The 12,363-nt window shown below is 42.8% G+C and overlaps 1 protein-coding gene across 2 annotated transcripts in view; it reads right to left on the bottom strand.

Annotated features, from left to right (window-relative positions):
• LOC308373388 (CUB and sushi domain-containing protein 1) overlaps positions 1-12,363 on the bottom strand; it is a gene marked incomplete at both ends in the record, with an annotated part of 288,794 nt that overhangs the window by 75,128 nt on the left and 201,303 nt on the right. For both annotated transcript variants that reach the window (XM_080848876.1, XM_080848877.1), the window contains 9 exons: positions 126-282; positions 1,724-1,893; positions 4,377-4,565; positions 4,882-5,097; positions 5,882-5,998; positions 8,562-8,750; positions 9,972-10,159; positions 10,465-10,603; positions 11,015-11,209. In XM_080848876.1, coding sequence (XP_080705002.1) covers positions 126-282; positions 1,724-1,893; positions 4,377-4,565; positions 4,882-5,097; positions 5,882-5,998; positions 8,562-8,750; positions 9,972-10,159; positions 10,465-10,603; positions 11,015-11,209 — 1,560 coding nt within the window. The remainder of the gene's footprint in view (positions 1-125; positions 283-1,723; positions 1,894-4,376; positions 4,566-4,881; positions 5,098-5,881; positions 5,999-8,561; positions 8,751-9,971; positions 10,160-10,464; positions 10,604-11,014; positions 11,210-12,363) is intronic.

Genomic DNA, 12,363 nt, shown 5'->3' with positions numbered 1-12,363 from the left:
GTGTGTGTGAAGTGTGTGTGTGAAGTGCTGAGGATGCTTATCACTGCTGTTGTCTGATCGCCCACGTCAAGGCTGACATACTTCCCATTCTGTTTCATTTCCTCATTCTGGGGCCTCAAACTTACTGCTGTATGTCACCCGGAAGCCCTTGTTGGTTCCCGTCCCGTTGCTGTTGAACTCAATCCACAGATGATTTGAGGTGCTGTTGATGACGACATTAGTCATTTCGCTCTCTGAAAAATTGCCCAGCAGCCGAGATGAACTGTCGCTACCGTCATAAATCTGGGGAGGAAAAATGCATTCTCAAAGCCTTCATTTGAGCAAAATCCAGACATGTAAATATGAAACTCTGATCTATCTAAAAAAAAAAATCACAGTCAGTGAAAAACTAATTATGTGACCTTCGTATGACCTCATAAGATGTCATTTAGTTTCTTCAGTTTGTTGAATTATGTATGTTTTAATAAATGTTTTAGCTCTATAGCTTCAAAGTGGCAAGGTCTAAATGCTCTTCAGGGCAGGACCCCATTTCCCAAAAGCATTGCAAGCCTTAGTAGTTTGTAGAATCCCTCTTACTAATAATTTTAAATTTTCAAAGCATTTCCCAAAAGCATTGTAACTTAAGTTTTACTTGGAAACGCATATAGACATGCGTTTGCTCCGGAGTAGTCGTAGATGGCTAAGAGCTTCTTACTCCACGTTGAGGTCACCAACAGGACGTACAGAGGAATTACAACTAACAACAACTAACTAATGTATTAATGTTGTTACAATTACATATTAATTAAATTATTATATTTCATTACAGTCAGTTTTTAGTTCTTTTATCAAAATAGAATCATAGAAATATGATTAAACTATGCACACATTTGGCTATGACGTTATGACATGATTCCATTTGCCTAGGTTCATCATATTTTTTTAAGAGGAGGCCATATTGTGGGCTAGCATACATTCAGTTGGGCCTAGGCCTAGCTCACAAGTTAGTACAGAAAGCAAAAGAGATTGGGGAACGCAGAGACAAAAAATGTGGAAAGTTGGAAAATATGAAATAAAATACAAAATGGCAAGAGTGGAGTAACTAACATAGGCTATGATCTATAAGATTTGTGTTGTATCAAAATCAGCCATTGGTCTATATGTTTATGTACTTACGCCAATTTTCTCAGTATCTACCTCATCCTCAACTTAATTTTTCAAGGATACCTAAAATTGCTGTTGCTCAGGCAGCATGCCACTCACTGTAGGCTCCACTTACAAAGAGCAGCTTATGTTATGTCTTGTAATGTTGCATAGACCTTATGATTTCAGATTCACCACCCCAAGCAGATTGTGGCAAGTAGCATGAAAACTTTTTATGATTGAAATATATTTAGGCTATTGCTTTTTACAGTATATGTTATTTATATATGGGTCTTCATATAGGCACTTAAGCTTTTGAGCTATCTGATTATCACAATATTAATGTTAACCAATGAGCTTGCTACTGCGCTACTTGTTTATACTACCTACAGGATATATATGCTTACATTTCTGAAAATGAAAACCACTATTCCGAACAATGTGGGCTTATGCCAGTTAAGACATCCTTGCTATGCTTTGCTGTTTTCACTACATTGACTCACTAGCGCCTTTTGAACGATGTTTGGAGGCCTTATGTTTCTACACAATAATATTTTGTATTTTTTGGCCAGGAGCTAAAGACACCACAGTTAAGACATACCTTAAGATAATCTCCTTCAAGGAGCTGGAAGTTTGTAGCCACCATTCGAATGCCTTTGCCTCTCTCTGTCTCGATGCGGTAGATGCACTCGTGATTGTTTGCATAATTTGCAGGGTAATTGGGTGAAAGCAAGACACCTTCGATTCCAACAGAGGTGGCTCCACACTCAGCTAGGCAGAGAGAGAGAGAACAAAACAGAATGCAAGAGTGTACAAAGAAGAAAGAGAAGGAGAGAAAAGTGAAAAAAGTGAGAGAGAGATGAGGTTAAGGAGGAAGGCAAGGGGAGGGATTGGGAGCAACAGAGGATGAGAAAGAGGACTTCAACTAATTCCAACAAATGCCAAAAGAGACACAGCTTGACTTCCAGTTGGTTTGAATGTTCTGGCCCGTTCCTCTGATGCTGCCTTAACCAAGTACACAATGATATCACAGGAACTTGGCAAGAGCACTCAAAACTGACTAGCTCAAAAGTGGGTATGAACACCACATACAAATCAATCTACCAAAAATAGAAAATCTGGTACAAGAACAGAACCCATATGAAATCCTTCAACTTTGTTGGCTACAGCAGCTGTTATCTACTGAAGGGGCCTGACAATCTGAACCAGTTGGAGCATGAGCTGTTGTCATTTTGATGAACTAGAGGACCACACTTGAGAAGAATACTAATTACTTGGCAGATTTATGCATTAGTTATGTGCTGGCCACAAAGGCTCCGGACTGTGCCGGAATCAGATGTCCATGTAGTTAATATTCCGAAGCAGTGCCTCAGGTGTGCTAGCAGATGTTGCCTCGAGACCTTCAGTTCTGCAAATTGAGAGGAGTAGACATTCTTGTGATGGGGATGCAGTCTTCGGAAAGAAATCGAATGATCCTTCAAAAGGTTGGGGGGAAATAAATGCGAAATTTGTTTCCACGGGCACAATACGGGATATGAGTTATTTTCTCCACTTATTCTGGTTGCTGTTGTCGTTCTTGTGGGAAATAATTGTGGCTGATTGATATGATGAGCTTCTTAACTTTCGTCCTCCATCTTCAGACAAAAGGATACCACCTCGGCCATCTTACCAGCAGACTGCACTGATTACACACAGGAGCCTGGTCTAACATCTGCTGGTAAAATGATTAGCTGAAGAGTGATGCTATGAGCGTCAAAAGAGAGATTCTGCAATAAGCGACATCCTCATCTTCTTTATGGGAGCAAGTAAACTAAGAAAGCCACCATCCTCGTAGACGCACAGAAAAGCTTTTTGAGAAATGCTGAATGTGCACTCTGGGGTTGCCTATGGCCTTAAAGCCGAAGATTATACCTCCTTTTCGGAGGCAGAGAGCTTTCATTTTAGTGTGGTGTTCAATAGCAGTTACCACTGGAGCAGTTTGCAGTACCAGTCTGGTTCACTGTAACTTGAAGAACCTTCACTGCGCTAGTGAAGTGGTTCTCAGTCTTGCCTCTGGGTTTCCCTTACTCTGCATGTTTTCAATTTGACTATTGATTAGCTCTTGATTAGTTGATACATCTGTTTTAGTTCTTAGTACTTTTTTGTTCTATTTTTCTATTTGTTAATTTAGTGTATAAGTGTACATAGCAATAGTTTTCAGATGTTTTTTCTCTGTGTAAATAGTATAACTCTGTTACCTGAGACCTGTGTGTAGCTACTTCATTGGGTTGAAGAGCTAATCTAGACTAGGCAGAAGAAGAATATCAACAATGGCAAGTACCAAGCTGGCGGCTCCTAAAACTATAATTGATAAAGCCCCGATTAAGCAGCTCACTAACATGGCTGCCTGCAAAGACATCCCAGATGACGTGAAAAAGCCTCACTGTTACAGGCCTAGTACCTCAGCTCTGAGAAAGGGCTGTCACACCAGAACGTCACTGAGCTGCTGTTCTGCAAGCTGCCCTTCCAGCGTCTGATCAGAGAGATCGCTCAGGACTACAAGACTGATCTGTGCTTGCGGAGCTTTGCTGTCATGGCTCTTCAGGAAGCAAGCGTGGCTTACCTAGTGGGTCTGTTAGAGGACCCCAATCTGTGCGCCATCAAGGCCTAGAGTGTCAACATCATGCCCAAGGACAACCAGCTGGCTTGTCGCATCCGTTGGGAGCGTGCTTAAATTCTCAAGAGTATCCCTTAATCCAAAAATGCATGCACCTTAACTGTGGAACACTCCTGCAAAATGCGGGCTATTAGAGAGGTTGGCTCATTGGACATTCTTGAACTATTTTTAAATAGTTTTCTTCTTTAACTAAGATCATTTTCCCCATTTTATACCTCTTGGATTGTGTGATTTATCTTTGTGCCCCGTGTGGTCTATTTATTACTATTTTAATTTTTTGTCCTGATGTAAAGCTCTTTCAGCTGTATTCTTTGTATGAAAAGTGCTATATAAATAAAGTGTTACTTACTTACTTACTTGCTCAAAAAATGCCTTCCAGTTAATATGCTGTCACCTGACGCCAGGTCACTTGCCTTTTTCCCTTTACAGAGGATCACTATCAAAGAGAGCTTTAAGCATTTCAGAAGGAGTTATACCTTTAAGACCTCACCGTGTGATTACTGTGCATTACCAGGTAATATCAGATGAAAATGAGGTTAATGTTCGACATGTCCACTCCATGGTTCTCTGTAATAAACATAAAAGCTTATCTACCTACCCACACACCTTGGCAGGGGGGCACTCCATACCCTTCTTCCCCCACCCAGGCAGGTTATCTTGTGTTCACCTTCCAGACGGTAGCCCGCGAAGCAGGAGAATATGAGCAAGTCACCGACCCCGAACTGGAAGCCAACTCGTCTACTGTAGGCAGGCACTCCGGGATCCTCGCACGGCTCCAGATCGTACTCTGCCAGAGACACACAATGAAGAAAACATTCACTTTGATCGGCGTGATGGGTAAGAAAAAACGCACCGGCAGAGTGAAGAGATGAAACAACGGATCTGTATTTATGAAGCATGCTTTTGATGCTCTCAAACTGATAAAGTACGGTTGACAGTTTAGATGATTTCAGTGCTTTCAGGTGTGAGAGTCTTGTTACTTTACTGCATCAGTACAGGGATAGTCACAGTGTCACAGCATTCATGCTTCACAAATATTACAGAAAAAAAAGTTAAAAGTGCACTGCAGACGAGCCTCAGACAGTGACAAACCACAGTCCCACCTGAGAAGGTGATGTTGAAGCCCTCGTAGGACATGGAGAAGTCAGAGATGAATCGGAGCTGGGCACTGAAATTGCCAAAGAGGCCTGCTTTGATGGAGGGCGGTAGGACGGAGCCGGTGAGCCTGGCCACAGGATCGGTGAAGCTGCCGTCCTCTGTAATGAGCAGGTAATCGTGCGAGTCCTCCAGGTGGAAAGTGTGAAAAACGAGGTGCACTCCTGAGGGGAGGAAGTTTCAGACGAGATTAGGGGCCATCGGTCACACATGGGAAAGCTCTGCTCTGTGCTTACAGGCCCACGGAGAAGATGGCCACATAATGCTGATGAAAACAAAACTGCATTGCCACCACAACTGTCCAAAAGCCCTGAACCGCATGTGAACCGCATTGACCTGCCCTGACTCATTTTTATGACTTTTTAGCTCATTATTTCAAGATATAAAGTCATTATTTGAAGATTGTTTCTCACTATTTCAAGATACTAAGACTAACATAGTATTGTGTTAAAATAATGAGATACTATGTTGAGTTAACTTAATATCTTGAAATAACAAGATACTATCTTGAAATACCAACTACTACCAACAAGACATTATTATAAAATTATGACAAAATATTTCAAGATATTTTCTTTAAATAACAACATATTACGTATCTTGAAATCATAACCTAATATTTTGAAATAACAGTATATTATCTTGAAATAACCAGAGAGTATCTAGAAAGTCAACTTAAAATGTCATTATTTTGAGATATACAGTATTCTAGAAATTACAACTTAATGTTTTGAAATAATGAGTTACTATTATCTTGAATTCATTTATAATTGGATGGTCTCCAGAAATAAAGGGTTTTGGGAGAAATGTTAAATTTGTCATTGTGGGATTTGCAGGGTAATTATGCAGGGTAAAAAAGGAAACAAAAAGCAGGAGGAAATAAGGTTGTTTAATGCTGCCGACATCTGCTTTCGTGAGGAGAAGCCCTTAGCAACTGCTCTGACTTACCGTTCCCGTGTGATACTTCTATTGTCCACGTGCAGTTAAGCGAGTTGGGGTAGAAGTCTGGGTAACCAGGGGAGAGAATACTTCCACTCTTCCCAAACATGTAGCCTCCACATAGAGCTGAAATACAAACAAAAATGATGATCGTTTATCAAAAAGAATATATATGATGGACCAACGTTATGATTCACTTCGCAATTCCAGATGTCATGTCTTCCTTCTCCAGAGCAGCTGGCAGGTTTGAAAAATGCGTGAACCAAAACAGAACTTCTTTATTAATCTGATTCATATCAGCCTTTGGTATCCGTCCTAGTGTTCTGATAACATTAAACGTGAAAACAAAGGTGCAAATGATCACAAGGGTGTCTTGCTTCGTTAGACTGTATTTGATTAGTATGCCAATTGTGTCTAAAATTGCTCAAAGACATTACAACATTAAAAGGGGTCTAGTCAGCTTTGATATGGAAATCTAGGTCAGAGTGTGCAAACAATGTCCCTGGGTGTTAAAAGGAGGAAAAAAAATCTAATATGCACTTTATAAATGTAATAAACAAACTTTTGGAGCCTTCCCATATTATGTACAGAGACAGCACTGATGACAGTGTGAAACCGAGAGGCAGACAAGTTTCCAAAAGAAACCCTTTGGAGTTTTAGCCGTCTGGCAACTCATGAGATGAAGATGTGGGATAGACTGATAACAGCTGTGGGGAGATCAAAGGCAAAATTAATAACAAGTCAAAATGCAGCAAGGAAAGACCCCGTCAATGAAGACAGAGGCATCCTAAGTAACAAGCTTCACAGTGCCTCAACCGCAGCATCTATGAAAGGCAGGACAGTTGTGTAGCGATATGGCTCCGAAGTACATTCTAATGGACTAGCCATGCATGTTTCAAATGTATCACCAACATTTATGTAACAGGCTACTGGCATAATTTAAATGCTGGTATACATTAAAAAAAAAAAAATAGCAATTAAGGACAAGCTTTCTTAAAATAGAGTATATTCACATGAAATGCACAGAGTTCAGAGTGGCAATTATGCCCGGCTCCAGCGGCTATGGTGATGCTGGTGATTAAGTGGAGATCATGTTGCGCATGTTACCATACACGCCTAAGGCAACATCTGCAAGTTAATCAGCAAGGATGGTTCCTCCACTGTGAGACAAATAAAAGTCACATAATGGCACAGCGTCCCAGCGCGCCCCTACATGAGCACTGGGCCTGAGCTGATTGGTTGTCGATAAGTGGGCAACTGTGCTCCATTATTTGGAGGGGAAACCGCCCTTTCTTTAACAACCTCGAAATCTGTGTTTGAGTCAACAATGGTAGCACATAGCTTGCTTGCACTAAATAAACATTTAACCTGAGTCAAGCAGTGGCACATAGCTTGCTTGCAGAAAATGAACATGCAACCTCAGTGAAATTTTAGAACAAAGCTTGCTTGCACTAAATAAGTTAACAACGACTAGATTTCTATCTTCTTTCACTATGATATATAATTTACACTTAGCATGTGACATCATGAACACTGTAGCTTTCATGGTCCACTTAAAAAAAAAAAAAAAAAAAACTAATTTGGAGACTGAAAATAAATAAATAAATATGGAAACGATGTGGTTAAACAACATGAGCTGCTTTAGGAATACTGATAACATGTGTTATGATAGCACAGAATATTGATAGCATGTGTTATGACTTCATGAGTACATATATACTTATTTGATTACTTATTTGATCAAACAGCCGCAGCACAGCTTGAAACCTTTGAGGGCATACGCATTTGGAATAAAAGTGTGTGGTGGTGGTGGTGGTGGTGTGTGTGTGTGTGTGTGTGTGTGTGTGTGTGTGTGTGTGTGTGTGTGTGTGTTGAGGGGAGGGCTAATGTTGAGATTTATCTGAATTATATTTTGCAGTTTCTCCACAAAATTGTTAAGAAGCAGCTGTGTTTGTAACGAAGGTCAGGTCCAGCTGAGAGTACATCTGACTGAATAAAAGTCCATTAGAATAAAGAGCACAACAGATAAGGTGGTTGTGTGAGAGAGGATACCACAGGCTTGTGAACCTAATGGCTAACGGCCTGATTGCGCTTACAGGAAAGGGCAGCATGGGGGCTGCTTTAATCCTCACCAGAAGGGAGCAAATAAGATAAACAAAACAAATGAGCGGCGCCTCCGCAGATCCTCCATTCTATCGACGGCTCCCTCCCCCCCCACCCCCCAGCGCGGTCCTCCGCTTTAGAGCCTTTTTCTGCGCCACAGATTCAAGTCACCAACTCCTCTCATGAAGAATTAATGAACTGGAGTCCAAAGGGAAGAAGGGAAGGGGTGGGAGGTGGAGATGGCTTACTTCTTCCATCCTGATAAAGAAGATAGGAGTCAGCTGTGCGTGCTATCGCTCACACCTTCCCCTATGAGTGTGATGCCGAGAGGGGAGGGAGGGAAGGAAGGGCCCCCCCCCCCCCCGCCTTGTGCTTAAGAGACCATGCTGTGGGGTAATTGCAAATGTGTGTGTGTGTGTGTGTGTGTGTGTGTGTGTGTGTGAGCGAGCATGCATTCCTGTATATGTCTGTACCTTTATTTGCAAGTGCTTGTGGGTACATGTGTGTCTATGCGTGTTTGTGTCAGTGTGCTGGTATCCTTGTGTGTGTGGCCCTGTGCATGTAAGCAAAGATGAGCCTGGCATACCATCACAGCTGGGTAGTGCATGGTTCCACTGGTGGTTCCTCTCGCACACGATGGGCTCCTCGTCGCTCAGTGTGTACCCTTGATCACAGCTGAAAGTCACCCTGGAGCCGATGGCAAAGCTGTTCCCGTGCCTCTTCCCATTCACCGGGATGCCAGGGTCTAAACACGAATCCATTTCCATCATGATACCTGAAGGGAGAGAACGGGACCGTTTTATTCCCCCCTCCAGCTCCCAAACTGAATGGAGGACAGATGCACCAAGCGCTTGCTCTCTCTTTATTGCCTTCTCTTCCTCTCTGTGTTTCTGTATCTCTCATACACACTCTGTCTCTCTCTCTCTCTCTCTCTCGCCCCTCTTTTTCTCCCTCTCTCACCTACACTCTGTCTCACGGCCTCTCTCTCTTTCTTTTTCTATGTGTGTCTCTTACCCCCCTTCTCTCTCTATGACACTGTCCAGCAATCTCTCTGGCCATTTCTCTCGCTTCTTTCTCGCTTTCATTGTATTTTATGTGCTTGATATTAGTTAAAGAAAATAGTTATGCAGTGATAGGATTTCTTCCGCATAGTCAGTATTGTTGAAATGAAAAACACCCTTGTCTTCAGCATAATTTAAGACCACTTACTTCAATTATGCCTGTCTAAATTGATGGCTAAATGATCTTAGAACACTAGGATAGTCAGTGGGTTGATTGAGCTGACTGTGGGTATTGTATCACCTTGAAATATACTCTATGTCTAATATTTCATTCCAGCATATAATTGAATGTAAGGCCCAGAGGCTTTGAGGTTTTAGAGGTTGTACTGCGAAACACACTCACATCTGGTGGCAACTACATGAAGACTACATGGACTACAAGACCACATGGTTACTTAATCCAGATGACACAAACGCCAGTGTGATTTTATAAAGCTGATCAAATATAAGACAGACATTGTTAAATGATAACTGATTCTCATACATCACAAACATATTCAGTAATATTCCCGAAAGGACAAAGTTCATCCTTTCAAAACTAGTGGAAAACGTGAGAGGACCTTTCATTTAAGACACTCATCCACGTCACTCCCACTCAGACTCCTTGAAATAGGGTGACAAACAGCACCAGGAAAGTGGAATGCAATTTAGATATAACATAGGGGCCCCCATTCCAATTAGTCGAGACGTTGCACCGCGCTAAACGAGTTAATATTTGAACAAGAATCTCCAGACACGCAGGCAAGTCTGATTCCTCCTCCTTTTCTCCCGCGCCAAAGCTCGTTATCACCCGAGCTTCTCAATCCCCTCACACTCGAACAGAAAAAAAACTCACACAATGACGGGAATCATAAGAACGAGAGAGAGAGATAGAGCGAGAGAGAGAAAGGGGGGAGGGGGGCGGGTTGAAGAAATTGCCAGACGAGCTGACTCACTCTCGTAACGTATCTGGAAGCCCACGCTGGAGCGGCTGTTGTCGGTGGCGAAGAGGAGGTACATGTAGTTACTGGTGCTGATGAGGAAGCGGGGCGCCTGCGTGCCCTGGTACTCCCCGATCAGGGGCGCCGAGCTGGAGGCGCCGTCCCGCACCTCCAGCATGTCATAATTAACCTCTGTCTGAAACCTGTCAAAAAGTGAAGGGCAAAGGTCACACACACACACACACACGCACACGCACACATGGTGATGTATACTCTTGAAGTATGAAAGGGGAGAGCATAATTAGAGAGTTGCTGTTTTAATTGTATAGAATATGGTGTATCATAAATAAATATGGTGTATCGTGCCGTCAGTCATTTGGAAACTAGACAGACAATTGGGGGTGCATTCCTCTAACAGTCAGTGAGAGTTTCAGTGTCATGTTGAATACAGGCCAGATCATCACTTAACATCCTTTTTGTCTGATCTAATTTGGAGAGGCATGATTACCGGTCAAAGGTGATTTTGACGGCATGCTCCTTCCTGGCCTCGATGATCCATTCACAGTTCAGAGAGTCTTTGTAGAACCCGGGCCAGCCAGGGGAAAGCAGAACCCCCATCGGAGCCGTTAAATGGCCGCCGCAGGGAGCTAAGAGAAGGGACAGTGGAGAGGAAATCACTTTTCACTCACACTACAACTGTTCACATGCCCACAGTGTGAAACTAGACTAAAATACAAATACCCCAAGTGTGCTATTAAAGTAATAAGAATATATGTATTGTATGGCAAAGCAGTTGGTAAGACTATAAAACAAAGCCTAGTGTAAAACATTAGTTATCAGTTTTAAAGTGCATTTTGATACTGTGTAATTCAATAGCCTGATGCTTAATTTGAGCACTAACCCAAAGATTAAACCTAGTTTTATGTCTTCATATATTCAAGGCACAAAAATAACACAATAGTCATGCCAATTCATATAGTGTGGCATAACAATTCCCTAGTATGGACCAGGCAGACAGACAGACAGACACTTATATATGTCCATTAGAAAACCATTACCTTCGCACCGCGGGACTGCTGCGTTCCATACCACATTGCCATCCTGAATGACACAGGTGATGGCCTCCGACCCGTGGGTCTTGATGAAGCCCTCGTCACAGGTGAACAGCACTGAGCTGCCCAGGAGGAAGTGCTCCCCAAACCGCTGTCCATTCACAGGAACGCCAGGGTCGTGACACTCGTTCTGTCCGAAAGCTTTGAGACAGAAAAGGACAATTCCCCAAGGTTGAAAATTAGAACATTAAAATGCAGTACAGTACAATTCAGTGTCCTACTGACGCATCAACAATTATCGTTTTGTGTGTACAGCCTATGGAAACATGCGTTTTACCTCACAGCATACAGAATCCCCCCACACCCCCTTCAACATAAACCCACACTGCAAAAATGCTTTTCTAACCTAGTGTTATTACTCTTATATTGAGATGAAAAAATCTAGTTGGTCTTGTTTCTAGCTAAATTGAACTTACCTAGTGCTCTTTGGTAAGGTTATTTTTGCCTATTTCAAGCAAATATTACTTATTTTAAGAAACCTTAACAAGCCAAATTTGCTTAACGCACTGGCAGCCAAATTTGCTTGTTTTAAGTTTGGTTAGAAAAGCATTTTTGCAGTGCATAAACAGTTTTCCAGTGCGCAATTCTACTGGGAGATCATGACTTTCCCCGTGTTTTTTTTCTTGTTCCTTTCTGCCACTATTTCTGGAGAATAGGTAATGAGGCACAGAGACCTAATGGCGAGCTCTGAGGGCACGGAAGCAGCCCTTTTTATTTCTCCCCCTGACAGACTCATTGCACTCGCATCGCTCAGTGACAGTCACTTCAGCCAGATGGGGAAACATGTCCTTCTGTCTCCCCCCTGAAATGGTGACATATCGGTCCTAAAGCACTGCTGTTGAGAAGCCAGGCTCCAGGGTCCCCTGCCATTGCATGGCTGACACTTCCTCCAAACCCTACCCCCCACCCCCCCCCGCCCACACACCCACCCACCCCTCCATCCTCCTCCCTCTCCCCCAACACAAAGACACACACACACACACACACACACACACACACACACACACACCCACACACACACACACACACCCCTCCATCCTCCTCTCTCTCCCCCAACACACACACACACACACACACACACACACACACACACACACACACACACACACACACACACACACACACACACACACACACACACACACACACACACACACACACACACACACACACACACACACACACACACACACACACGCACACTCACACCAAAAGTAGTTCCTTTGCGTCTGTCCTGACAGCAGAGTCCACCGGACAAAACAGCACATGCCCAGAATGAAAACCATGGAGTGACA

Source organism: Sprattus sprattus (genome assembly GCF_963457725.1).
Source record: "Sprattus sprattus genome assembly, chromosome: 12".
In the NCBI taxonomy this organism is placed as follows: domain Eukaryota; kingdom Metazoa; phylum Chordata; class Actinopteri; order Clupeiformes; family Clupeidae; genus Sprattus; species Sprattus sprattus.
The sequence above is the reverse complement of the archived record's forward strand: the minus strand, read 5'-3'. Positions and strand labels throughout refer to the sequence as shown.